Here is a 27,605-nt window from a genome sequence, read left to right as displayed (position 1 = left end):
ATTTCAAAATCATGAGTTCAAAAACGCTGACTCCGCTAAATTAAATATTAGAGCCTAGCAATGCGTGAAGTATCCCTGTTAGGTTTGTAGGCGCCAATGCGCGTTTCGCGCTCTCTGCCCGCCCGCCGCGCCGCAGCGTGCCACGGCGTCTGAAGCAACTATTTCACACCAGAGGTATTGCACAGTATCATAAGAAATTGAGGGCGCTCCAACATATTAAGAATGACAGGCATCCTTCAAAAGTACGGAGCTTTCCTTGCAAAATAAATCAAGATACTACGGCAGAAAAAGAGAGCGGTAGTCCAAAAACTAACTAAATCCTAGTATCCGTATTTAGTAACGTTTAGCATAAACTTTATCGTCTGGCTGTTGCTTAATCGCCATCGGCTACAAAAGGCTATAAGAACTTGTACAGCCGGCTACAGAAGCTATTGGAAATCTTACAGCCGGCTTTAGGTGTATAGTATTTTGGAACACACATTCTACTGCCAATTTTTACCAGGGTAGCATCTGAGGAGCTCCTATACAGTTTGTACACCAACTTCTAACTTCGAATCTGGAGTATGAAGTTGAGAATCACGCGGAAAGAGACATGACGTATTATATGATCATGATTTTGAATCTCCTGTCGGAGAAATTAGCTCTGTTTATGTTTAGTTCAATAATTTCACGGTTTTTTTTTTTTGTTTTTTTCTATGCTGTAGCCTCCATTATGCGGTTCCGGCACTTGTCTCGGAAGTATACTTCACACCCCCATGATGAAAGTTCAAGCGGGACTTCGGTCTAAAGAAGAAGTGCTGAGGCATGCCGAAGATTTTTTAGAGCAGTATTATCAGTCCAAGAGAAGGTAAGTTGAATTTCTGCGTAGTGGTTTTTGGTGCCTTTTTGTTTGATCCGTGCCAGGAACTGTAATCCGTAACCGGAAATCTTTAACCGGAAATCCGTAACTGGTAATCTGTAACCGGATATCCGCACATGGAAATCCGTACCTGCCGCACATAAGTATCGATATTCGGAGATCGGATAATGATTTAACGTGACAACAGCTCTTTCATTGCAATCACGGCTCTACGTCGTACCCTATGAAGTCGACTCATGGACTACATTTTTTTGCGCCTAAAGGCTGGATCCGATGGATCAAAGTTCGAGACTGTCATTGACCTGTTTTCTGTTTCGGCAAAGCAGCCAGGCTTCTCGAGTCTCAAAGACGTTCGAATCGGTCTCTGGTTCAAGAGCGTGAGTTCAAAATGTTCAATTTTTTTATTTATTTATCTTTTGTTGTTGTATATTTAGCCGGCTGAAGGGAACTTATATGTAAGTACTGTCTGAGAATTTTTTCCGTTTCCGGAAAAAGAGAATATCCTTGAATCTTTGCCTTCATGTGTAGTTCATAACTCCACGAGCTACTGAAGTAGCGAAATTGAGTAATGAAACTTCAAGAACTCACTTAAAACCTATTTTTTTTAAATTAAACATGTCTCAGTTTTCCTCCATTTTTTTAAAAAGGGCGTAGGTCTAACCTTTTTATTTAGCCTGCAAAAGCACTAAAAATTTTATCACGAGGAAAATTATTTGAGAACACTCAACCAAATGATGATCCATCTTCGAATGCTCCAGAAAATCTTCAGTCATCGTGTGGGCTGATAATTGCATTTGACCGACAAAGAAGCCAGAGGGGAAATTGAGCATTCTTATTGGTGAAAGCAGATGGTTGCAATGGACAAAGGAGGTAAGTAATAAACTATAACTAACGGAAACCTACAAGAGCTCCCTTAGTTAGTCCATCTTTAATCTCCTTTAGTCTATAACAACCACACGTTTCAACCAATAGGATTGCTCCAAATTTCCTTTGTCTTCTTTGTCTATAGCTTTGCCTATGGATCTGAATAATCAGCCCGCTGTCGCCTAACGAGAATACCAGTTGTATGCCTTTCATGTAAAATTTGGTTTTGTGCGGATAAACGTTCCCTGAAAAAGAGATTGGTAGAATATACCATTCTTTCAAGCTGTATTTTACACAGCGTGAATGAGAAGTCGATTCTGCCAGAGGAATGTTTATCTGTACTAGTATATAGTAACGTTTACCTTTTTTCTGGCAGAATTGACTCTGAATTGACGCTGTATGAAATACAGTGTGAAGGAATGGTAAATTCTACCAATCTTTTTTTTTCAGTGATTCCTCTACCAGGAACCGATTCATTTTTCGTGGAGGTTACAGACGGGATACCGTGGACATAAGGGATGACCCGCATCCCTGTGACATGACGTCATGAATCGTCTTTCCGTGACGCACGTCGACGCGCGTCGCGAGCTGGGAGGAAATTGCCATCATCCGGAGACTCGCGACTCGGGATCGGACGAGAGCTAGCAAAAAAAAAAATGAAATAAAATAAAAAGGAAAAGGAAATGAGTAGCTAGAATATTGTACCAGAACAGGCTTTGAATAAAAAATGAAAGCGGAGAAAATAGGGAATAAACGTGTCCGAAGCAATGGTTTTTATCCTCAAATGCGCATCCCTGTAATTACAGGCCGGAGCAGATGGCATATTTAATTGCTATCCTGGTGATTTCCAGTTTTACCAAGTTTTCAACTCGAAAGACAAGGTTTAAATGCGGTTGGCGTTCCTTTTCGAATGAATTCTCTGGCTCCGTGATTCAGGGAAAGGTATCGCCGCACAGTGGATTGACTCAACGGGAGAGGTCGGTCAAAATTTGGAGACTTTAAAAGCTTATAACTCCGTTTAAAGAAAACACTGGGGTTTTAAAAGTGGTTCCATTGGTTTCCTTGTAAAATTCTCTTTTAGAAACACCCATAAAAATTTAATATGTGACGAAATAACATCAAAATTTGCAGTTTTAGTCAAACATGTTTTGTCCGACCTCTCTGATTGACTCGACCCACTATGCGGCGTCTTAAACGGGAGCCTGGGCCGGAAACCAGTCGACTCCCACTGCGGATCTTCCGATTCCCACTAAAATGCTCTTTTCAGGTTTAAATCTAATTTTAAAAGCCCTTCATCTGGCAAGTAATGATTTTTCATCGAAAGAAAAGATTCAGTTGCGGAACGAAAAATTGAGGACCTTGGAGGACAAGGCACATAAGTGCAGTTGAAATATTCATGAACTCAACTCAAATTAGTTTGAAAGTCAATTCTGTGAAAAATGTGCAGCAAAGATTGAAATATTCCTGAACTCAACTCAAATTAGTTTGAAAGTCAATTCTGTGAAAAATTTGCAACTAAGATCCAACTTTAAAGCATCTTGTGAGTTTCAACTTCCTCTCTATCATTATACCCCATGTAATTTTGAAACTTTAAAAATCTCTAAAAATCGTATTTCTTGAAATAGCAAAAACTACATTTATACGCCTTGTCCTCTAGGTCCCTCAATTCTGGTTCACTTTCGGAGCAGTTTGCAATTTTGAACCGTTGTAACCAAGATTCATAGTTGGACGTATTTCTATCAAACGGAACTATATACATTATGACGTGAGCCCTGTTATGCACATATTCTAATGGGTCTCAGGGCCGTTTGATAGAAATACGTCCAGTTAGCAGTTTCGCTTTCGCATTGAGACAATTAAGCGTTTGGAGGGGCAAGAATGAAAGGATTGCTTGGTCTAACGTTACACGCAAATTGAGTCGCAGAAGCAAGTCTCTGCGAGCAGCCTTTTGATTTCGTGTCTTCAGTCGATACGCTTTATTTTTCCCTGCGAATTCGCCATTAGTTCTCACAGTATGTAAAGGATAAAGTGGTGTTATTCTCTGACAATTTTCCCTAGCGGAGTTGAACTCCCCTTGAAAGTTTGACACTACAGTCATTGCTGCACAGTGCACCCTTAGAGGAAAATATATGCACTTTCAAAATAGCGCCGTTACTCTGCGATACGCTTTTGTTTTGCGGTCGTCTATTTTCCTACTTTGTCCTTGTCACGCTTCCTCTCCTGGATTGAACGTCCTTTTGATCTCGTCGTAAGGTAACTTTAATCAACGTATTTTTTCTCTTTCGGCTGCAAAGGTGACCCTGTAAGAATGTGTAACAACTTGGCTACTCTCGTTCAATTTACTGAAGGGTCTATCAATCGTGGCCCTTACGCGGTCCAACCTTCAAAGTTCCCATTAGTATGTGGATACGGGATAAATGAAAGACTAAATCGTAGCCATGAGAAACTTAATTGTTCACGATCTTCAAGAATTTTTACCTTCCGGGCCCCCTCTCTCGAAAATTTCTGGTTTTGCCCATGAAACAAATAAATCATAGATAAACTCAGAGGAGCATGGGGGACAAAGCGCATAAATGCAGTTTTTGCTATTTCGAGAAACGTGTTTGTCGTGTTTGAAGTTTCGAAATTATATGGGTGCTTATGGCGGAGAGAAAGTTCAAACTGATTTTTGATGCTTAAAAAATTAGAATTTGGGAGCAATTTTTCACAGAATATGCATTACAACTAGTTTTACTTGAAATAACTAATATCTAAATTATTTCAAAAACTGCACTTACGCGCCTTGTCCTCCAAGCCCTCACCAATAATTTACACACGATAGAAACTCGTAAAATGAGAGCGTATGTACAAAAGATGGATTTTGCGGTTCTCACAATCACAAGAAAATAAACATAATCGAGACGTCATACAAGTCAATTACGTATTCCGATTAGCAATGACTGAATATTTTCACTTGATGCGGAACACAAAATAGAGAATGCGACTAACCACGCTGTAGAAATAATTGCAAACTTGCATGTGTAATTATTTCAAAGTGATTATATCTCGGTTAGAAGGCGTATTTCTACGTATTTAATATATGAAGGGCTTTGACAAGAGTCAGCCTAATTTCAGCGACATTGCCCAATTTCTTCATATAATATATTTTTATATGTATATAAAAAAGCAAAGTGCATTAACATTTTGTAATTTAACCCTTGGTTCCCAGCCGAGACACATTGACCCGAGGCTTGCTTAAACCACTTGCTCCGCGGGTTGTGAGGGACCAGTACATACGAGCTTTACACATAGGTCTAAAAATACATCGTAAAATAAGAATCAGACATCCTACAGAAGAAAAAGAAAAAAAATCGAGTGTCAACACAGCTGAAGATTGGAGAGCCATATTCGGGCCTCCTTTTTTTCTAAAATCCGAGCGACACCTCATTGGCAGCATGCAGCGCCGGAGCACTGCGAGTCCACGCCTCGCGCCATCGCGCCTTCAATTTTGCAGACGCAACACGGACATCCATCAAGCACGAATAGTTGTATCTCCGCGCCGTCATCAACGCGCATCCTTTCTCTTGTTCTATTTCCATGTTGTGTTTGTATCCGTTTGTTTTATTTGCAGCGGTGCTTCAAGGACTGCAATAGAGCATTGCTGTCTTGTTAAGGCAGAGCACCGTATAAATATTTTGAGGTTGCCAAATTCAACATGGTAAAAAACGAATTTACCGGAGATCTCGTGTGCTTTTTTTTAAACGATTTTCTTCGCAATGTAGGCTGACGTACCTGGAAATATTCTAGAAAAATTTGCATAATTCCTGAGAAAAATAATTATTTTATTTGGTAAATTTGGTAAGATTCGAATGTTCACAAGGCGTTTTTTCTTAGCACGGTGGACTGGAAAGAGGTGGCGGGGGATGCAGACACGGTTGCCAGATTGTGCGTAGAAACTGAATATTTGACATTGGTTTAAATGGGAAAATGTGCTGATTTTTTAGCACTGGCTGGCAATAATGATGCAGAGGAATGTAGCGAGATGAAAAAAAGAAAACAAATGGAGAAGAAAGGCTCTAAGAGGGCTATCCTGAAAGGGAATGCATATCCCAGGAAAGTTATTTCAATTTTTACCGCATCATTTTAATTTTATCTAAATCATTTTCCCGAGAGTGTTCTCACAGCTGCGGAAACTTATCAAAAGAAGCTTTTACGGTATTTTAGATAATGGTTTTGACTCTTTAAAAATCCGTTCCGAGACGCTGTTCGCATTTTGAGATGTGGCTTGGCGTGCGTTGCGATACATCGATTGATCTATCATTTAAACCTATGAGAAAAGATCCGTAAAGGGTGTTTGCAACGAACACCCAAATCCTCGATTCCTTAGCATAGCTTCGAATGGGAAAATATAGATGATCGATCATCCACACCTCACTATTGTGATAGAATTATTTTCTTTAGTGAGTACCTTAAACCTCACTCTGAAAAGAATGAAGCATGTACGCGATTGTACTTCACCAAATTGCATTAATTTTTTCCGCCGCAATTTTCCGCGTTGATCCGTCACTGTAACTTTGCAACCAACAAAAACGGTGCCTATTTACATGATGTCTCCGTGAAAAAAAACGTACTATAAAAATGAGCGACGTTCATCAAAGAGAAATTCAACGTACCAAAATTTTTAAAAGCAATTAATTTTTTAGTATTTTGTTCTTAGGCCACATGGTGTAAGAATGCACTGGGGGGGGGGGGGGTCTAAATGTCAGGGCCAGATTTTTCATCAAGCTATATCGGCTATGGCCGAGGAAGAAACATTTTGAAGGGCGCATAGTTTCTAAGTATTGTGTGAATCATCACGAAACGTCGGTTATTGTGTATTGAAACAATTATTTTTCGCGTTTTTCGTCACCAATTTTTTTTCGAAAAAGAGTTTTGTACTATCGCAGCGTCAAAGTTATTGCAATTGGACATTTCAAAACCGTCATTTTTTTGGAAGATGGATTTAAAATATTTTCCTAACATCTAACATCCTTCCATTTATCTCGTGGAGAGGGGCGTCTGGGACACCCCTTCGCCTCCTCGCCTCCATCCACGGAAGTGTCCACCTTTTATACACGCGTCAATCAATGTTCACAACTGAGGGTGCTAAAAATGTAAATCCGGCCCTGAAAGTTTTCCTAAAGTATTGTGGCAGAATTTGATTTCGACAGTTTTGAATAATTATTTTTTACGTTTCAAGTATAAATTTTAAACATACTTTCTAGACTAGATCAATCACTCAAGAGTTCGTCACCTTCCGGGCAAAGTATCACAAGCGCCATGCGACGTTTCAAAATTTCCGCCGCCATTTTATTTTTTTACAGAGAAATTGTTCAACGAGACTGTCCGAGACACTAAATTTTCTTTATGCCGCTAATAAAATTCAGTGAGATTTTCAAACAGATTCAACCAAAATATCTCTGTGAAAACATAAAATGGCGGCGGAAATTTTGAAACGTAGCTTGGCGCTTGTGATACTTTGGCCGGAAGACGACGATGTCGCAGTATCGCAAGTATGAATTGGATTGCATTTTGCAAAAAGGAACCAAGAGCATTCCCATGTTGCTAGGATTAGTAATTAATATTCTTTGCAACACAATTGCTGAAACCATGCAAAAAATTAAATTTACAAAGGTATTTTTCGTCTTTGTATTTACAATTTATTGGGAGTTAGCATAAACCTTGTTTAGCTGATCAGTTTATATTTGCAAGGTAATATAAGTTGCACAATCTTAGCGACACTGGAATGCTCTTGGTTCCTTTTTGCAAAATGCGATCCAATTTTGATCCTGTGTTCTTAGTGTTTGCTAACATTTTACACAAATTTACAACATTCAAGAAATTTCACGGGGATAAATTTAATGAAATCTCTCATCTCTCGCTGATTCAATCGGCTCATCGAGTACCTTCCCGGCCGAACCAGCAGCTCGTGCTAAAAATCAGCACATTTTCTCGCATAGCCCAATACAAAATATGAAAATTTCACGAGGCGATCTGGCGAAGCGGAGCTCTCAATTAGCAGAGCGATGAGACGGAATGATGGCGCGACACGGTCTGGAATGAGGAGGGAATTCAGATTACGCGGCACGCGGCGTCTATTAAGCCGGAGCCCGGAGCGTGCACCGGGGCGCCGTCACGCCACAATGGCCGCATGAACAGGTTCCCGGTTATGGGTCACGTGTCCCGGGTTCGAATCTCGCGTCTCCCGAGGGCAGTTATCGCGATGGCCTCCACGAGTCCTCGTCCTATCTCTCGTCTCTCCCAGGGCTAAGAATAGCTGCACGTCTGCTGCGTTTCTGCCGAGAATCCTGTTTTGCCACGACGCGGCGCTACCCCGTAGGACTACCCCTTTATACTGCCGTGCTAAGGAAAAACGCCGTATGACCATTCAAGAGTTCCCAAATTCCCTACAATACAATGTTAATTTTTTAAGAAAGCTGTAAATATTTTTCCTTGAAATTTTCAGGAACTTAAGGTAAATTGCGATCAAAATTATCTGAAAAATTGGAGGGAAAATATCTTCAAATTTTCCCGACAATTTGTGTTCAACTACGGGAAATTTGGCAACGACTGAAGGCTCATACGGCGTTTTTCCTTAGCACGGCAGTATAGGAAACAGTGCAGTATGTCCCAGGGAAATACTACCATGTCAAGGAAAAACTCCGTATGTGCCTTTAACCATGATCATTTTTTTCGGATAAAATACGCAGTTTCAGAAAAATTTTTGATAGCTTCTTATGAATTTTCTAGTTAATCTCATTCGCAATTTAATCTACAGCACTAGAAGAGGATGGAGTGGTAGAGGGAGAGTGAGAGGAAAAAGAAGAAGAAGAAGTATAGGAATATTGAATTTCTCGGAATGAATACTTTCACCAACTGAAATTTAAAACTGGATTGTTCAGTCAGGGAACGCTTTGAAACTTGGTTTTTTTTTATTCAGTCAATTTTGTTGGAGTCACGTTATCATGGGTCGTATTCACTAGTAGTTTGATGTAACGTTTGGCGCAAAACAATAGAATATAACCTCAAACAAATATTTTAGGATTCAAATTGGGAAAGCTGGAAATGACAAAATTCCTAACAATTTCACTTAACATTGCTGTTTAATACTCGAAAGAATAAGAAATCTATCACAAAAGACCCGTTCCCTTAGATTTCTCAATTGACTCCTGAGGCTATCTTCACATGTTGAACCAATCGATTTGCAAGTAATCTTACCTGTTGTGCTCATGGAATATGACACATTAAATTCGTTTTCGCACATTTTAAAGTTAGCTCTTGCCTTCATTTTCAAAGTCTGTTGACTACTGATAAAAGTAAAATTGCTAGTTGGATGTTTAGTGTATATTTTGATCGGCGCACAAAGGTTTCATCTTGCCTGTTTCGTATCCCATGTGTTTATGTGCGTATCATTAAGTCAAATCTGGGCGATTAGGCGTCAGGAAGTCTGACACTCTGAATAAATGTGGAAAGAAATCATGCACAGATCAATTTTTCCTCGCATTGACGTGGAACAGCTTGTGAGATTATTGATTCAGAGCAGTGGCGTGGCCTGATTTGCGATATATCGATTAATCTGTCATTTAAACCGATGGATATGGATCGATAAACAAGGTGTTCGCTGCGAACACATTATTAATCGATTCTCTATCATAGTTTCAAATGTGGGAATATCGTTAATAGATCATTCACGCCACGCCACTGATTCAGAGGAAATATATTATCATGATTAATAAGCAGCTGTCGGTTTTGACAAGCAGCCCTACCGATTCCCCTGCTCGAAAATCTTTCGGTCGGATTTAACGCGCCTTTCTCACCCTCTTAACCGGTGGAAATGTAAACACCGCAATTCGATCATATTGTGAGAATAACAGACCTACTCAAGCAGCATTTTTCAACGAAAAAATTGCGGTGTTTTGAAATTAAGTTGCGATTTTTTTCAATTTTTGGCAATAAAATTGCTCGGATCATCAACATAAGAGCGATTATCCCCGAACTTGTCGCAATTTTATCTCCATAAACTTGCGTCCGATAGTATCGGAATTTTATTTCAATTTAAAATTATCACGATTTTCTGTTCAATAAAAATTCGATAACTCGCCGTCAGTAAAATTGCGATCCTATATTGCAAAATATTTTCTTATTTTGAGACTTCATTTTGCAATAAGAAACTACTATTTTTGGCTCATTTCATGATTAATCAATGAGCTTTAAGTGCTTGGTATTTCCGCTTCATTTCATTCCGCAGTATGCCATACTCACCATAAAGTTGGTAACCCTTTGCTACTCAATTTGTAACGTTACAGACATTCCGTCATTTTTTCTTTTTTCGTTAAAAAACCAATCTTCTTAATTTCTTTGAAAATGTGAAGGACACATTTAAGGATGTATCTAAGGATAAATGTGAGGGATATTCTATTTTATGAAAATTTCAAGTAATGCAGTACAATTCTCAAGTTAAGATATCTAGATCACTGGAGCGGTCTCACTCACAAAAAGGTGTCAATTTAAAAAAGTTCAAGCGCAAAACCGGGGAAAATGAGTGTTTTCAGTTATACACCACCAGAAGTCCTTCCCACAAATTATATTGATTGTTATCTCCCAGACTCCTCCAAAAGAAAGTATGATACTGCTTCATTATTTGTGTAGACTGGAAAAAAGGGGATAGGGTTGAGGCGGCATCAAAGTTACATGGATAAACATTCGTTTGTTGGAAGAATGCATCTGGTTGAAATGATCAAATAATGAAAGTTCCGCCAGGGAAGAATAAATGCACCTTCACAAGCACTATCGCCTAGCAAAAATATCATTACAGGATTTTAGTATGTGTGAGTAGTCGATAATCGATGGTTAGAATAAACTTTTGAAGGTGCAAAACAACCATTTACGTCGATTCGGTAGTAAATTACGCAAAGTGCGGATCACACTTACCACAGCTGATGGGAATAGGCGGTTTCAACTAAGTTCGTTATACTTCGTCACGAGAATATTTAGACGCTCGTTCAGGGTCGTATGGGGGACAGGATACAAGGGAAATTGGTCGTCGTAATTTGTTTACGACTTCTTAAACATGAAACTTTTCAAACTTAAATCGTTAATTACATGTAGCGAAAGTACATGTCTCCCGCATCCATGTAGACTTGAGCTTCTAGCATGCGAAAGTGTTGTATAAGTTTTCCTGGCGGTAGCATAACATATACTCGGTAAAAACTGACTCAAGAAGCTAACGGGTACCATGAGAAGCTAAGTTCTGTAAGTGAACATTTACGAAATGAACCACTCTGCCATGAAGGGCTGCATTTAGCTTTTAGGAGTCACATTTAATGGGAATAGAGGGTCTTGATTTGGTTGGCTGAACGGACCGTTTGACAGGATTTGAATAAGAGCACATTCACGGAAAAGTGAATTATTGATTTAACAATACAATTGTTAAAAACTATTTCCAACATGTTTCAAATGTACATTTTACAATAGTGGAAATTTAATTTAAGCACAAAGGTGGTTAAATAAGCATTTTTTTATTGAAAAATATACGTAGTAACATGTCGGACACTTTTACTTTACCACAAAAGTGTTAAATCAGCAGTTTCATTTTTTCCGTGTTGTTACATCTGGGTTGATGCGTATTTAGAAGCTATGAAGACTTGTGATGAATCCGAGTATTAGTAGTGAGAAATGCCTTAGAAGTACCAAAAAGTAGGGCAAAATTAGATAACCGAGTGTAATGAGTATTCTCCTCACGACTTTTACAATCTTGGTCCGGTGCGCGCCTTCATTTATTTATGATACCATACGCACCACCGTGGAGTTAGTTTAGTTGCGTATCTGAATTAGACCCAACTTTAGGTCAGCACCGATCATGTTTGCAAAGGAGTAATAAAGCCAGCCTTTTTCTTCGAGTCAGGAGAAAAAATAAGTGATTGATACAAGAGATAGTGATTTTCTCATGAAATTTGACGTCTTTAATACAAAATATTTTGACTTTAGAGTCATGCCGTGTGATTATTAAAATTAAAATTTTAATAGAACTCAAAATACCATGGTAAGAATGCACGTAAAGTTAAAAAATGCGTTAAATCTTCCCTGTCGTTAAAATCATACCTTTTCGGAACCACTTCACTAGTTACTCGCGTGAAAAAGAATATATTATTCGTCAAACCAGGCAAAATTCGGCTGAATTTTAGTATTATCTGCTTTGTAAACACTTAAATCTGGCAAAATTTAAATCTAATAATATTATTTTTGTATCCGAGGTGTCGGAAGTTTTTTAGACAGTCTGAAACTTTGGTAATTTTCTGATTTCATATAGTTGGAGGCTTTATTTCTAAAAGTTCACATGTATACATGTATTTTGATGTAGGGGGTACCTCCACAAAAAAACCCTCAGGTCTTTATATTTCTAAAAACTAATTTTAGATACAATAGCTAGTCCCACCATGCCAAGGTTGATACTGTACACTTGCACAGGTTGAAATTCTGATGAGGAAACATGAATCAAAGCACTTGATTTCCTATTCCATCTGGTGGTCCATTCCCCATGGTCGTCGAAACTAATGTTGATGAGCATCAGACTCGCCAAGTACCGAGCTATCAAGGTGTTGAGCTATCCTATACGTTTTTGCTCCATCGCAGCTCTTTTTACTGTTATCAGGTGTTATCTAGGTGTTACATTCTGCACATAATCTCCCTCGCCAGGGGAAATTGGGGAGCTAGAGTTGCAGTTAAGGAGAAAAACGTTAATTAAAAAATTAAGAACGTCCGGAACAGGAGGGAGGAAGCAATGGGGTTTCTGTCTTCTGTCAAGACGTGTAAAGACGTCCGCGCGGAAATAGAGGTAATACCGTTGTACGCCGCATTGGCGCATTCGTCTATCTCACCTAAACGTTGCCACGTTGAGGTAGAGATCATATTTATCGGCACTCTCGACTCGATTTGGCTTCAGGTGCTGCCGTACTAAGGAAAAACAACGTATGAACACTCAGGCGTTCCCAAATTTCCTATGGTAAATCACGACCTTTCGGGGAAATTTGTAAATATTTTTCCTCCGATTTTTCAGATTATTTTGTTCGCTATTTCAACTAAAGTTCCTGAAAGTTCCTGGGAAAAATATTCATAGCTTTCCTCAAAAATAATCATTTTATCGGAGGAAATTTGGCGACTCGCGAAAGTTCATACGGCGTTCTTCTTTTGCACGGCAGAGTGTCGACCCATTCAACATCACATTTGAAGCTCCCGGTCTGAAGCAATAGTTGGTTGGTAACACTAGATACTAATTCTGGTTTATAAGTTTATTTGAAGTCGCCTTAACATAACAAATCATTGATTTACTTTTAAAAAAGAGAGATCAATACGGAGATACATGGTAATATTAAGTCAAAACAAGAAGAAAAAATCCAACATGAGTATGTTGGAAAAGCGTGACCGAATAACTGAAATGTTGGACAAATACCTATTATTTTCACGTCTTTGCTTTTTGCATCAATTGGTACTTTTTGCTAAATTTGGGAGAAAATATTGATTCATGAACGTTGAATATAAATTAATTTTAAAGATTCCGTCCAATTATCTTGATTTTAAGCTGATATGCGGCATTTGCGCACGACCGTGATTTGGGCGAACTGCCGTGCATCGAAATCGCGTTCAGTTAATCTCTTTGGATTTCGAACTGTAACTTCTCTCCTATTCGGCCGATTTGTACAAATGAGGTCTCTTTTTATTTGTACTTCAACGGAAAGTAAAGAAAAACTCGCTAAAAAAGACGGAAAACAATTTTTGAGAAAATTTGGTGGATCCTGGCATCACGGTGAATGGTTAATCGGTTAATCGCCTCGCCGTCTTTTATTGCCTTGCTCGAAACCGGACACCCAAAGCTATATCGCGAGATAACTGTAGTGGTTTAAGTGGATTTCGGCAGGGGCCATGGTTAGTACATAGTATAATGAGTCACGAGGCTCATCACAGATTGCACTTACAGTGCAAGACGCTCATTGGCTATAGAGTTTTGGCGGGAAAGAAGGTTCTAGAGTTGAGTCCTCCGAGCGTAAGAAAGCTCCTATGAGGTTTCTGTCAAATTGAATAATACGGTTTTGACAGAAAAATGTTCTCAAGGGTTTCCAATTAGCAGTTCATTAGATTTTTTGGTAAAAGACCACCAGGGCTTGACAGTGTAATGGTTCAAAGACAAAGAAACGGGTGCGAGGAAAAAATTATTTGGACGACCCGTTGAATAGCATTGGTTGATCTGTGTGCTGTACTATGGTACATCCGAGTGATTTCAAAAAGCGAGCCCTACTGGCACGCTTAAAAGAAGGAGAAAAGGACAAAAAATAGTGGAGAGGGGGGAAGAAATTTGCAAAAAATGCAAAAAAGCAAGAAACGAATCAGTTAAATGTGTAGACTATTTTCTTTTTTAAATATTGAGAACAGAAAGAGGTGAGGACATGTTCGAATGAGGTTAAAAATTTAATTCGCCTGAAATATTTTTGTATATTACAATGAATGGCCGTTTTTCAATGCCATTTTGATTGTCTAATAATGATTGAAAAACGGACTAATGCGAGTAAAACATGTCGGACTAATCTTAAATGGAACCCCCCAAATTTAATAACAATGGCAACATGAAATAGCTCATTACCTTCTTTCCTCGGTCTATCGGTAGATTTGTGAAGGATTGATGAGACAGTCGTTTACATTGTCCTTTTTCTCCGAATGGCCTTTTTCACCTGATTTTGTCCTGTTGTACTTCTTTCTTTTTTTAATTAAAACTTTACTTTCCTTCTTTTTTATTCCTTTTTCTAAGGAGACACGTATTACTCTTTGAAACTTAATTAATAATCAACGTCTCAGACTAGATATGTACTGCAGTATACACTGTTCCATTCATTCTTTGTTTCTTCAACTTTAGGAATCCTTGTTTAAGGAATCTGTTATATTCCTCTGAAAAAACAAAGTATTTTGATCTCACGCTGTATTCACTTTCTGAATATTTTTTTTTGTTTTTAAAAACGTGGGAACCCCGTTGTTTTATTTCTTAAAGGTCAAATGACGTTAGACCCTTCTGATTATGCGGGAGCAACATCTTCTGCCATCCACGATTTATTACGACTTTGTCATAAGACACACATTTTATAAAAATCAAATTCTGTGATTTTAATTGTGTTATTTGACAATTTCTTTGACTTCCTTGTCGTATCAACCGAATATGACGTGAGCACTCGAGACGGTATCGTACAAATGCTCCGCACAAAAGCTCCGCACAATTTTAATCAAAGTTTCTCGGTTTGTAATTGATTTGTTTGTCAATATTTTAATATAGAAGTTGTGATTACGGAATCACCTAAGTGCAAGACATGAAGACAAGGCACATAAGTGCAGTTTTTGCTATTTCGAGAAATACGTGTTTGAAGTTTCGGAATGACATGGATCCTTATGGTGGAAAGAAAGTTCAAACTGACTTGTTGATGCTTAAAAATTAGAATTTGGGAGCGAATTTTCCACAGAGAATGCATTACGACTAGTTCAAAATGAAATCATTGATATCTCAGTTTTTTTAAAAAAAACCTGCATTTATGCGCTTGTCATCCGAACTCCTCATTTGACTTGCCAATTTACATTAAATGAACTATTAAACTACTCTCTATAGTTCAATTTTTTTTAGCAAAAATTCGTGGGAGCCAAAACAACTAGACAGAGCGATGCAGTGGGTTTCCAAGGAATTCGGGTGACAATAAGCCAACAGAATAATAAGTTCTCGAATGAGAGGGAATCTTATTGCTTCTCTTAGTTCTCGAGTGGGTAACTTTGTGAGAAGTTTCGAATGGGTTCGCCAGCGTCGCGACTTTTTTACAGAGTGATTTCAATTGCAGCAGAAGACCTACACGGAAGCAAGTTTCAATAGTCTCCGGGCTGAGAAGGGCGGGGGAGGGGAAAGAAAACAAATCGTATAATAAGACACCATCTGCTACTCGGAAAAACAAACTTGTTGCTTCTGCCCTCAGTCCTTCGTTTCGCGCCGGCATAATTGTAATCGCCGTAATAAGGACGCTCTCCATTAGTCTTAATTGCCCCAAGCCATTTTTCCCACGATTTAGCGATTTTGCAAATTGGCAACACTGTTTTTCCTCCATTTAAATCCTTAAGGAATATAAATTTTTTCGATAGGAATCGATTGTATCACATACAATTGATCGCGGAAAAGCAGTGTTACCAATTTTCAAGAATTGCTGCTATATTTGACTTTCAAGATCGAATAGTATCCGCATACAGCACACCCCTTTTACCAGCAGATACGAAAAATTTCATGAAATTTCTATGTTTTTTCTCGGTAATTTTCTCGAGCGAGGAGGAGCGGAAGGGAGATCCGAGGGCCTCCCGCAGAAAATTGTTGCATTTCTAAAGCATCTAATATTCAGTTCGAGTCAATATCGTCATGAATAATTGCCAATTGAAGGGTGGACAAGGTGCATAAGTACAGTTTTTGCTATTTCGAGAAATATGTGTTTGAAGTTTCGAAATTACATGGATCCTCATGACGGAGAGAAAGTTCAAACTGACTTTTAGATGCTTAAAAATTGGAATTTGGGAGCGAATTTTTCATGGAATATGAATTCAGACTAGTTTTACTTCAAATCATTAATATCTCAATTTTGCAAAAATTGCAGCTATGCGCCTTGTCCTCCAAGCCCCTAAAATGTAAGCGTCTTTCCTTCTCCTTTCCTTCGTTCCCCCCTTTCTTCTTCCTTTTTCTTTTTCTTCCTTCTTTTCGAACGAACCTGGAAGGGCATATACGCCCCCCGCACCCCCCCTCCCCCCCTTGAATCTGCCAATGGCCACACGAATTCTATGATCTCACCTCCAATATTACCGACAAGACTATACTATCTCTGTACTGTTGCTCTAGTTTGACTTATAACCGCCGATGATGGAAGGCATTTCTTCAGAACGCACTAAAGGAGGATAAGACGGCACATTCTTAAACCTTCCAAAAAAATAAAAAAAGCTCGTCGGTGGCGCTTGCAATTCAGTCTGAATCCTCTGGGACGGGATCCACCGCAGACTGGCAGTTAATAAAGTGACGAAAAGCGTGGGGTGCCAGGACGCACCACGGGACCGCGCCGTGCGGTTGAAGGGCCGAGCCTGGATCCGGAAGGATAAGACGGGGCAATGAGAACAAGGGGCCACACTCCACACTCTCGCGCCGTAATTACACCCCCGCCTCCTCCCCCCTCCCGTCCACCCGCAACCCCATCATGTCACCGCTTGACGCATTTGTATCTTAATCAGGAGAACGAGCAGTTTTCGGCTCTTAAAAGCTGACTGTCATCCAGGCTTCATTATGAGAGCTTCATACCCGCCCGCAATGTTGCCGCCGTGAGGATCTTCTCGTAGTTTGCGATACATAGATTGATCTCCCGTTAAAACCTATGGGAAAGGATCGATAAAGAGGGTGTTCGCAACGAACACATTAATAATCGATTCTTTGCCATAGCTTCAAATGGGGAAGTATCGATAATCGATCATTTACGCCTCGCCATTGCTTCCTATACTTGGATGGAGCTAACAATGAGGTCGTATCCACATTAGTGTTAAAAAAAAGAAGAAAAAATGTTAGCTTAAGTGTTCTATTATATCGACGGTGTAAGTCGGCAATCACATAACTCGGTTTGCGACGTCGCAGACTTCATGTCATACTTAATTTTTTAAACGGAAAACTACTCGACGGCAATTCTTCAAGACTGCCGTGATCTTTCTTCCCCGTGCGAAGAAAATTCTGCAAAAACTTCAAGGAATAATGTCAATTTGTTCTCCTTTAAAAAATAACATAGAGGTGGGGATTTTCAGACACCGCAAACGAGATATGTGATCGCCGACTTACGCCGTCGATATGTCAAATGCGGTCGTCTTGGAAATCAGCTAAAGGAATTGGATCAAGAGAAGGAAGAATATGGTGAGGAAGATGAAGAGAAAAGAATGTGGAAAAAGAAGTCGAAAGAGAAAAGGATAGAGAAGTAAGAGAGAAAGTAGAAGAGAAACTAGAGGAGGATATCGAAGAAAGATAGAAGGCTCAGGGCCGTATTCACATCCCTCCTCAGAGTAGTGTTTATTGCCGCCCTTTGATCAGCCTCTAGCCTCTTCTTTAGGGAGACGAATTTTACATTGTGATTGAAGGCGGTTTAAGAAATGCTTCAAAGCCGCATTATAAAAAGGAATTTGTGGGAGCACGCTAGGATGAAGGTAATGCACACATATACATAGAGATTTGAGTGTAGATACGGCCTCACAGTACATCACTAAAGTCGCTTCTAATTACGAGCATAGTCTCCGTCGTCAGCCCAACAAAAAGGCAATCCAGTTACTATACATATAACTCAGAAGAGTTTCGGCGCCTCAAATGAATCAAACTCTGGGAATTTACCTCCTCTCAGATCTAATTCAATAGTATCAGTGTCTTTTTTCGATTAACATGAAAATAAATTTCAAACTACTCTGTTGATTGTATACTCAGCTATATTTATGATTCACTAACAATGTGTATAAATCTTAAATTAGAAGTTCACAACAAACTATTACAAAAAAGGAAAAGATTAAAAGCAATAATTAAAATTGAGAATAAATCCGTCATAACAAACGTATCGCTCGGCAAATAGAATAGCATCTAGTTCCAGAAAAAGTAATTTCTAAGTTGATTTTGGTCCGTCGAGAAAGCGGAAAGCTTAAATTGACTGCTTTGAAGGTGTAAAATTAACGCTATTCTTTCTCTTATGGGTTTCTTTTGGAAATTTTCAAAAACTTTCTCTTATGCTGCATGCAGTTTTGATATGAAAACATGTTTCGTGGTCATCTAATTCTTGCCGTGCCAATTGATATACTTCTCTCGATTATAGGTTATTTAGATTTCATAGCTACTGTATCAAATAATTTCAATCAGTAAGATCATAGCTTGGAATTTCTTCTGTCGTTCAAAGTCATTCGACAAGCTGCCTGGTGATGAGTGTGCGAATGATTGTTCTTTCGACTGACGGAGTGGAATAATTCCTTGCGCACCAGAGTGCTAGAGATGCTCCGTGCGCGCAATTGTGACACGGCGGCGCGCCTTCAATTTTTGCGATACCCTAAGCACTACCCCAGAGTTAGTTTAGTTGCGTGACCCAACCGAACCCAACTTATGCCAGCACCTAGATGATGTCTTGTGTCGAGCATTAAACGGATAGTGAGTTTCCTTTTAAACTCGACTTATCAAACTCAAATCATTCCCCAGTTTATTAAACTTGTGTAAGCTAGCTAGTTTTACCGTGTTTTTTTCTGACCGGAGATGCATAACGACATTTGTTGACAAGTGAAATTTAATTTCCCATGGAATCTCAATAATTTTTCAGGGACTTCGTATTCAACCAGCAACTTCAAAATTTGATTTTTGCTCCTCCCCCTCAACATTTAGAAAACTAAGATAATTTCATCGTTTCTATGCGTTTCATGGCATACGGAGTCCATTCCAGAAGTTTTTAAAAAATGCATGCAATTTCGTTTGATGAAGTTTCGTGAATTTTGCATCTCATAATACTTGAACTCTGTAGTTACATGATTACGCGCAACAGATTCCTATGATTTTCTAAAATTTAAAACAATTAACTGCAAAACTAAGTCAGGAAAAAGTTAAACTTTTACTATTTTTCTTCTTCCTCCCCTCCCAAATTCCAAATGCCTTTCAAACCACAGGGCTCCTCAGCATTACGTTTGGTCAGAATTAACGTTTTCTTTACTTTTCAGGTCCTCGACGTAGTTCCGTTCTGCGTCTTGGAGTGAAAAGAGATGATTTCGACCTGAATCACTCATTTGCGCTTTTGAACCTTCGCCTCTGAGAAGTTAAGGGCGGTTTTTTTCCCTTCTTCACGTCCGTGCCGAATAAAAAATGACAGCTGCAATCAAAAATAAAGTGCGATTTGAACCATCGAAAAAACGAGTGGACTCCGCCTCTTATGAAAGCCACTTTGGCCCATTGAGAATCAGAGCTGTGCCGTGCTAAGGAAGACCGCCGCATAGACACTCGATAGTTGCCAAATTTTTCTCGATAAAATATTCATTTTTGAGAAAAGTTACGAAAATTTTTCATCGAAATTTTCAGATACTTCAGATTAAATTTTGAGTAAAATCTTCAGCGAGCTGATTATTGAAATTGATAGACGAAAGGAAAATGAAGCGATACTACTGGCAGAAGAGGATAGATGCGATGGGCCAAGTATAGGTTAGTATTAGACTAATCAACGACAATCAACGAGAGACCTTATAGTTAGTCCATCATTTCCCTCTTGGTTCGCAAAAACCGCCCGTTTCATCCGGTAGTATCATTCCATTTCTCGGTGTACTCGTCAGTCAAGGTCTGTATAAGAATAATGAATGGGAATTATAAAGCGCCAGTGACGTCAGCAGCGGCAACGGGAGCGACGACGCCAGGCAACTATTTAACTTTTAAGTCCTGTCCACAACGCTCTCGTCACATGCCTGCGGCTCATGAGTTCCGCATACAGTTGGCGCTTGGTTCCGTTTGATGGAATGTGAAATGCCGCTTTTTTGTTTCCCAAAAGGGAATCACGTCCACTTTTACATTGTTCCCCATCCAGCTTTCTAGAGCACACCCCATCTTTCCCACTCGACCGTAGTTCCGTTAGGCAGAAATACGTCCAAAAATTACTTCGTCTCTCAGAAAATTTGTATCCTATCATAGGAAATTTGGCAGCGCCCGAAGGCTCATACGGCGTTTTTCCTCAGCAAGTCAAAACGGACGACGGACGGTTTCCAATGGAGGATGTCGCGGAAAGCTCGGTAGTATAATAACCGGTATTCCGGTCCACGATCCGGAGGACTTTCCTCCGCGGAAAACACCAAGAAACGATGAAGGGGGGGGGGGGGGGGTCGGTTTAGAAACCGAGGCGGGAACGCAGGAGTCCGGAGTGTAGAATTTAGAGCCCGGGCGGAAATTGCATGTCGAGAATGGCCGTGCAAATGAACACATTGTGACGTACTCTCCCCTGCTTAACGAGAACGACATACCGCACGGAGGAATGCGGGGGCGGGTACGTGATTTTTGCTCGGGATTGGGGCTCGGGCTCGGACCAAATCACGGCTTAAGTATTAAATAAGATTCATTATGCGTCGTAGTCACGACGCGACAGCTCCCTTCATAATTTGTTTCCTTCTTTTTTTCAGGCCCCCCCCCCCCCCTCTGCCGTGCTAGGAAAAAATGCCGTATGAACCTCCAGGCGTTGCCAAATTTCCTCAGGCAAATCACTAATTTTCAGGAAATTTTTTTGATATTTTTCTTCCAACTTCTCAGATCATTTTGTTCGTAATTCGATCTAAAGTGTCTGGAAATTTCAAGGCAAAATGTTCATAACTTTCCTCAGAAATAAACATTTTATCGAAGGAAACTTGGCAACTCTGGAATGTTCATACGGCGTTCTTCCTTAGCACGGCAGCTCTTCCCTCCGGCTTTTCTTCCTCCCGCCCGCCAAAAGTCGTTAATCGCACATGGGGTCCACTCGAAACTAGCGTTTTTCGCCATTTTTTCGCATTTTTCACCCTTTTTAGGCTTCGCGCTCGAAATTTAAAAGCTCGTTTGTAAATATTATGTTACGCTGCGCCCGTTCGTTCCTTATTTATGCTCCCGTGATTCATTAGGCGTCCTCGTGGCAGAAGCCACTGAATTATGAGGGTAATTAGAGGTTTTTCTTTCACTTTTATAATTATTTTTCATGTCCGTCGGAAAGCAAACAAGAATGATCCTTTTCGCAGCTACGTTTCGCGTCTTATTTTCATCCCTCTGTCAGGGTGAGTTATTGTGCCGAGTCCGAACTAATTACTTTACCGACTCGCTAAGCCAGGCCCCGTGAGGGGGGGGGGGGGGGCGTGTGTGTCCGTGGCTCGTGGCGCAATCTTATCTTGCACCTTTTCTGTTTTTCACATACAGGGATGATCCTCGAGTCATTTGTTAACATTTCACTTTGAAAGGATCGAAAGATAACTTTTTTGAATCCTCGTGAAATGAATGAAATGATTAGTAAAATTGGACGTAATTATGCTAAAAGGAACTATGTACAAGTGGAAAGATGGGGTGTGCTCTTGCAAACTGCATAAGAAACAATGTAAAAGTGGATATAGTTCCTTTTGAGAAAATGGAAAAGCGGGATTCTACCTTAAATCAAAAGGAACTGAACCCTAACTCGTGAGCCGTGGGCATATGTGACATGAGCCTTGTGGACAGGGCTCATGAGTTAAAGAGTCCTGTCACAGATCTCCCCATCCTGCCCGGGCTCGATCGTTGCCGCTGACGTCACTGGCGCTTTTAAATTCCCATTCATTCTCATGGCCCTCAACTAACGAGCACACCCCATCTTTCAACTTGCTCCTAGTTCTGTTTAGCATAAATACGTCCAATTAAAAAGAAAAAACATTAGTTTTTCCCGCCCTCTTCTTCTTTCTTCTTCTTCTCCCCTATCTTCGTTTTTTCTCTTCCTCCCTCTTTTTTATCCTTTTATCCTTTACTTTATTTTTCTGTCTTCGATTCATCGTTTCCTAGACAAAGGAATGTAACCCCGAATTTTAGAGCTGCAAAATGTCTACTCGCAAATATCACTTTTACCGTCTAAACTGTCTTTTACAGAAACTGTCAAGCGTTCCTAATCGAGAATGTCATTGAATATTCCTCTGATTACCTACAAAAAACCGCAACATTTTGAACGAAAATTATCCGAGAGAGACTGGGCAAATGGATTCCTCCGATTGCGACGTTGGTATTCACCACTTGTTTTCCATTAAATTTCTACTAGAAAACTGGTTGGCATTTTCTCTTGAAACTGTCAACCGAAGACTAGGGTTACTTGGACTACATTTTGCAATTTGGAACTATAAATTCTGGCCTGGTTTAAAAACAACGTATGTGCCATTAGTTTCCATATGCACATAAGTATTTTTCCACAAGAGCCAGAATTTATAGTACTAAATTGCAAAATGCAGTCCATTCTATGTTTTACTTCCCGTATTATCCAAACTTTTTTGTTGAAACTTTCTGTGCGTGTCATAGAAGGTTGTAACCTGAACCTGGAAAATGAAAGGTAAGAGATGATCATACCTTTTTCCTTCCTGTGGAAACGTTTGAAGGATACTTCAAGGGTGCTTGATTTTATGATTGGGGGCAAAAACATTCAGAGATCATTTCGCAAATTCAGTTCAAGGAGGATCTTAATTTGCCGTTGCGGCGACCTCTGTCATTTCTAAATGCTATCTGAGGGTGGATTCATGAGAAGCTGTTGAGACATAAATATCTCGGAGTAAAAGGATCACCAGGGCGAGAAGGAGGCACTCCTGTTGAGATGAACACTTCGTCGTCCGTCTGAAGTAAGTTCGTATCTCGATGCCCATGCCCACGTAAGCCCTGTTATCCATTTAACGCCATGCTTTCCAGGGCTCATGCAGAAGTTGAGATCCCTCCTTGCGTTGGAAGAAAATTCTAGCAGCAGTGAGTTCAATCACCTGGCTTCCCTCAAGCACTCTCTCATATTTGGACTAATTTATGCCAAAAGGAACTATGTGCATAGGATATGCGTGAGACGTAGTTCCTTTTAGCATAAATATTTAAGGCAGTTCGTCGTCTCCCGGACGAAGGAACGTAACTCCATTCCAAGGTTGCCAGGATGACTTAAACAATTAAATTTTTTTAGAAGAACGTACCTGTGCAATTTTTTTCAAAATTTTTCTGATCTTTGCTCGAGATCAGTGAAAAATCAGTGAAATTTTAAGTAAATAATGCCCAAGATTTTCCTTGTAAAAATGCGTGCAATTGCGAGAAGAAATTTGGCAACATTGAAATGCAGTTACGATTCTTCGTAAGAGAAGCGACGAATTTTCCATCGGGGGAAAGAAATTTCCTAGGTGTGGTTTGAAGACTTTGTCGGCTAATCCATGGTGAAAGTAAAAAAAGGTCCCGGATCTTGATTGCCACAGTTGCGTATTTAGTTTATTTAAAAAGGAAAATAAATAACATTAGCGTTTGAAACTTTCACAGAATATTTTATGTAAGAAGTGAAGAGAAAAAGTCGACAAAATTCCAAGAATTTATGATCGTTTAATTTTCTTTGAAAAAATTATTATGCTAAACAGAATTTACATGGCCGCAATCAAGATACAGAGGTTTCGACTGACTTCGTCGTTATTTTATGGCTTAGGCTTTTCGAAAATTCTGTTTTGGTGAGGATAAACACCATCTAAGCATTTGAACCCTATGTCAAATTTTCCTTCATGAAATCATTAACTGTGAGCAAAGACAAAATTACATGTATTTTATCTTAATAAATTGAGACACACCAATTACTATGAATGAAACTCTCCGACAAAATTCAAAGTCTCACATCCTCGAATTTTTCAGGAATATTGTGTTTACTAAGAAAAAACTGATAACTGCCGAATGTGCGCACGGTGGATTTGAAATTAAAGCAATAAAAGATATGCTTTCCAATTTAAAATTGTTTCGCAAAATACGGCAAGCCCAAAATCGTTTTAAATTAAGTCTTACTTGGACCGCGTTTAACAGAAAGGAACCAAGCCACATCAGCTATTGCCAATTTTAATTGAGTAATTTAATGTTATACATGAAAACGGTTGTGCGGATTTTTGTGCAAATTTCAGTGAATTTTCTCCATAGCGCAAAGCATATTCCCTAAAATTTTCAAAGGAATCCGCACAAAAGTTCTCACATAGAAAATTAAATTACCCAGTTAAATTTGGCAATAGCTGATGCGGCTTGGTTCCTTTCTGTTAGACGCGGTCCAATTGCAAAGGAAATTTAAGTAGGCCCTTTAAACCCTCATTCACTTCATCGACCAGTATCATCCAAATGAGACTTTTTCAAAATTTTCTAAGAGATGAGGGGGTAACAACGAGATTTTAATCTTACCTGGGCATCTGAATTCCTTGACATACCACTGCACTTGCTAATCCTCCTAACATTAATCACGCAATTTATTTTTCTTAACAAAGCCTAAACACTCTCTTGTAAGAGAATCAATCAATCACCGAATATCCCTCTCCTAAGAAAAAAGTGTGGAGTCTAATTCACTGAATCATCAATTACAAAATGAAGAATGGCAATATAAGCCGCCTGTGTTTTGAAGTATAGGTTTTGAAAGTGGTCCGCATGCTTTTTTGTAAACCGGCCACACTTGCATTAAAATAACACATTATAAAATAACACATAAATGCTTATGAACATTTTCATTTTCACTTTTTATATTTAATCCCTCTTCAAAAAGTGAAGCCAAAGAGGAGTTATACTCGTTCAAAGTTTCCATTAAAAAAAAAAAAAAATGTTGCTTTGAAACGATTCAAAAATTTAACTTGCAATGATAAAGCATCTCAAAGTTTCGGTCAATTGGCCTCAGACAAGGTATAAACTAAAGCACAACGCCACGAAGTTTCTCTCCAAAATTTCACAAGGAATAAAGGAATCACACAATGGGAAGTCTGAAAATCAACTTCTGAAAAACTTATAGGTTTTTTTCTATTAACGTTTGTTAAATGGCAAAATTACAAATAACGTGATTTGTATAATCGAATTGCCATTTGATCTTTGCTTAAAAAACTTGTTAAAATCTCATTCAGGAGTTGATTTCAAAACTTTCCGTTGTGAGAATTGTTTTTCATGTAAGATTTTGAAGAGGAAACATGCGACATTTCCTTCTTCTTCAGACCCTATCTAGTAATTTGTCAAGTAACTTTTGGCCCTGTCTTGGCTTAAACCTGAACCGCTCTCAATCAATTTGATGATATAATTACTGCCGTGCTAAGTAATAACGCCGAATGAACATCGGAATACTTAGCAAATTTCCATTTTAGAAAATACTCAATTTTGAAGAAAGTCATAAATATTTTTCCTTAAAATTTTCAGACTTTTTAGATTAAATTACGTTCAAAATCCTCTGAAAATCGGAAGAAAAATATTCACAAATTTTCCTGAAATTTTGTGACGGTAATAGGACATTTTTTCAACGATTTTTTGTCCGCGCACCTGTTTTTTCCAGTAATTTACGTCCACGCGTTTTTTCGGCACGGGAGTTTTGGTCCACGTACCAGTTGAGACCCAAAGTTAATTAGACTTATAAAGTGCCAGTGACGTCAGCGGCTAGACGGCTTTAACTCATGAGCCCTGTCCATAATGCACTTGTGGCATGCCTGCGGCTCATGAGTTAGCATATTTTGGCGCCTAGTTCCGTTTGATTTAATGTAAAATCCTGCTCTTCCATTCCCCCAAATGGAACCACGCCCACTTTTACATTGTTTCTTATCCAGCTTATCACGAGCACTCCCCATCTAAGATAGACAGCTTTAACTCATGAGCCCTGTCCATAATGAACTTGTGGCATGCCTGCGGCTCATGAGTTAGCATATTTTGGCGCCTAGTTCCGTTTGATTTAATGTAAAATCCCGCTTTTCCATTCCCCCCGCATGGAACCACGCCCACTTTTACATTGCTTCTTATCCAGCTTATCACGAGCACTCCCCATCTAGCAGAATTATGTCCAGTTGTTGGCAGCGTCAATTTTAACCATTTCACCATCGACTGATTCTGATAGAGGATTCTGCGAATCAGCCAACGAGAGAACCCTTCATTGCCCCACAAACATTGTTCCAAAAACAAAAAACGAAGCCTGTTTCAATGCTGTTTTCGCAAATTGCCACCTAATCAGGTGAAAATGCGCCATTAGAACCCGACACCCCCGCAACGAATCACTTAACGCCGCGACGTCAGCCGAGATCTCGCGCTCAAACGAACTTAGGTCCCGGAAAGACTCCTGTTTTCGAGGCTTTGATTAGGCACTGATAGAATGCCGCGCTTCAAACAACACGGAATAATTACAGAAAATAGGTAACTAATGAAACAAGATCTTCAAAGGCCCAGCCCGGGGGTAGGGCGTCGCGTTCTCGCGTCGTCACGTCACATCGGGGGGTAATTCTCCCCGGCCCCGGCCCCGTTCCCTGTTCCCCGTTCCGCGCGAGAAAAAAGGAACAATGAAATCATTCCGTCCCTCCAGAAAGCGTTGTTTTGTCAGATGTCGCTGAATTAGTCCCTGTCGTCCTTTTGGCGGAAGACCGAGACGCGGCATCTAGTTATGCTAGGGAAAAGCACCGTATGAGCCTTCAGACGTCATCGAATTTTCCTTCTGATAAAATAAGAAGTTTTATTGGCACTTGTGGATACTTGCCCCTAATTTTTCAAAGAGACTTATTCGCAATTTACTCTATAGTATCTGAAAATTTCAAGAAAAAATTATCACAAATATCCTCAAAAATACATGTTTTAGCAAGAGGAATCTGGCAACATTCGGATGTTGTTTCGTCGTTTTTCCTCAGCGTTGCAGCCTTCTACAGCGAGTCATTTGAAGTCGTCAGCCGGTTGGAGAATAATCAGGGACGAAACAAATGACGGTTTGAAGTTTGCAGTTCAAAAGACCCATGTTATGACAAGAGACTAAATTTTTAGTCTGTTGTATTCTAGAGTATAGGCGGATCTAGAGGGTCAAAGGGAAGGCGCAGCGCCCCCCCCCCCCCCCGTTCGCACGATAAAATGGAGGAGAAAAAGGGAACGAAAAATAAAAGAGGGGACGGAGGAAGGAAGAAGGAGGGACGCTAAGATTTGGTAATTATTCATGACAAAGTTGACTCAAATTGCATATGAATCAGTGAGTTCGAAAACACACCAACTCGGGTTTTTTCCGATTTTCACTTTTCTACGGTTTAGTAACACTTGTGGATAGAAGCATCTGCACACAAAAGGAAATTTCGAAATTGCAATCGGAAGTGCTCGAAACAGCGACGG

General features: G+C 39.6%; 1 protein-coding gene across 1 annotated transcript in view; it reads left to right on the top strand.

Moving 5' to 3' along the window:
- Positions 1 to 677: 677 nt before the first annotated feature.
- Positions 678 to 27,605, top strand: part of Nos (Nitric oxide synthase) — a gene marked incomplete in the record, with an annotated part of 155,723 nt that continues 128,795 nt past the window's right edge. The window contains 1 exon segment of the mRNA XM_072296611.1: positions 678 to 847. Coding sequence (XP_072152712.1) covers positions 756 to 847 — 92 coding nt within the window.

This window comes from Bemisia tabaci, chromosome 2, assembly GCF_918797505.1.
Source record: "Bemisia tabaci chromosome 2, PGI_BMITA_v3".
NCBI classification, from domain to species: Eukaryota; Metazoa; Arthropoda; class Insecta; order Hemiptera; family Aleyrodidae; genus Bemisia; species Bemisia tabaci.
This window is presented reverse-complemented; position numbering and strand designations above follow the sequence as displayed.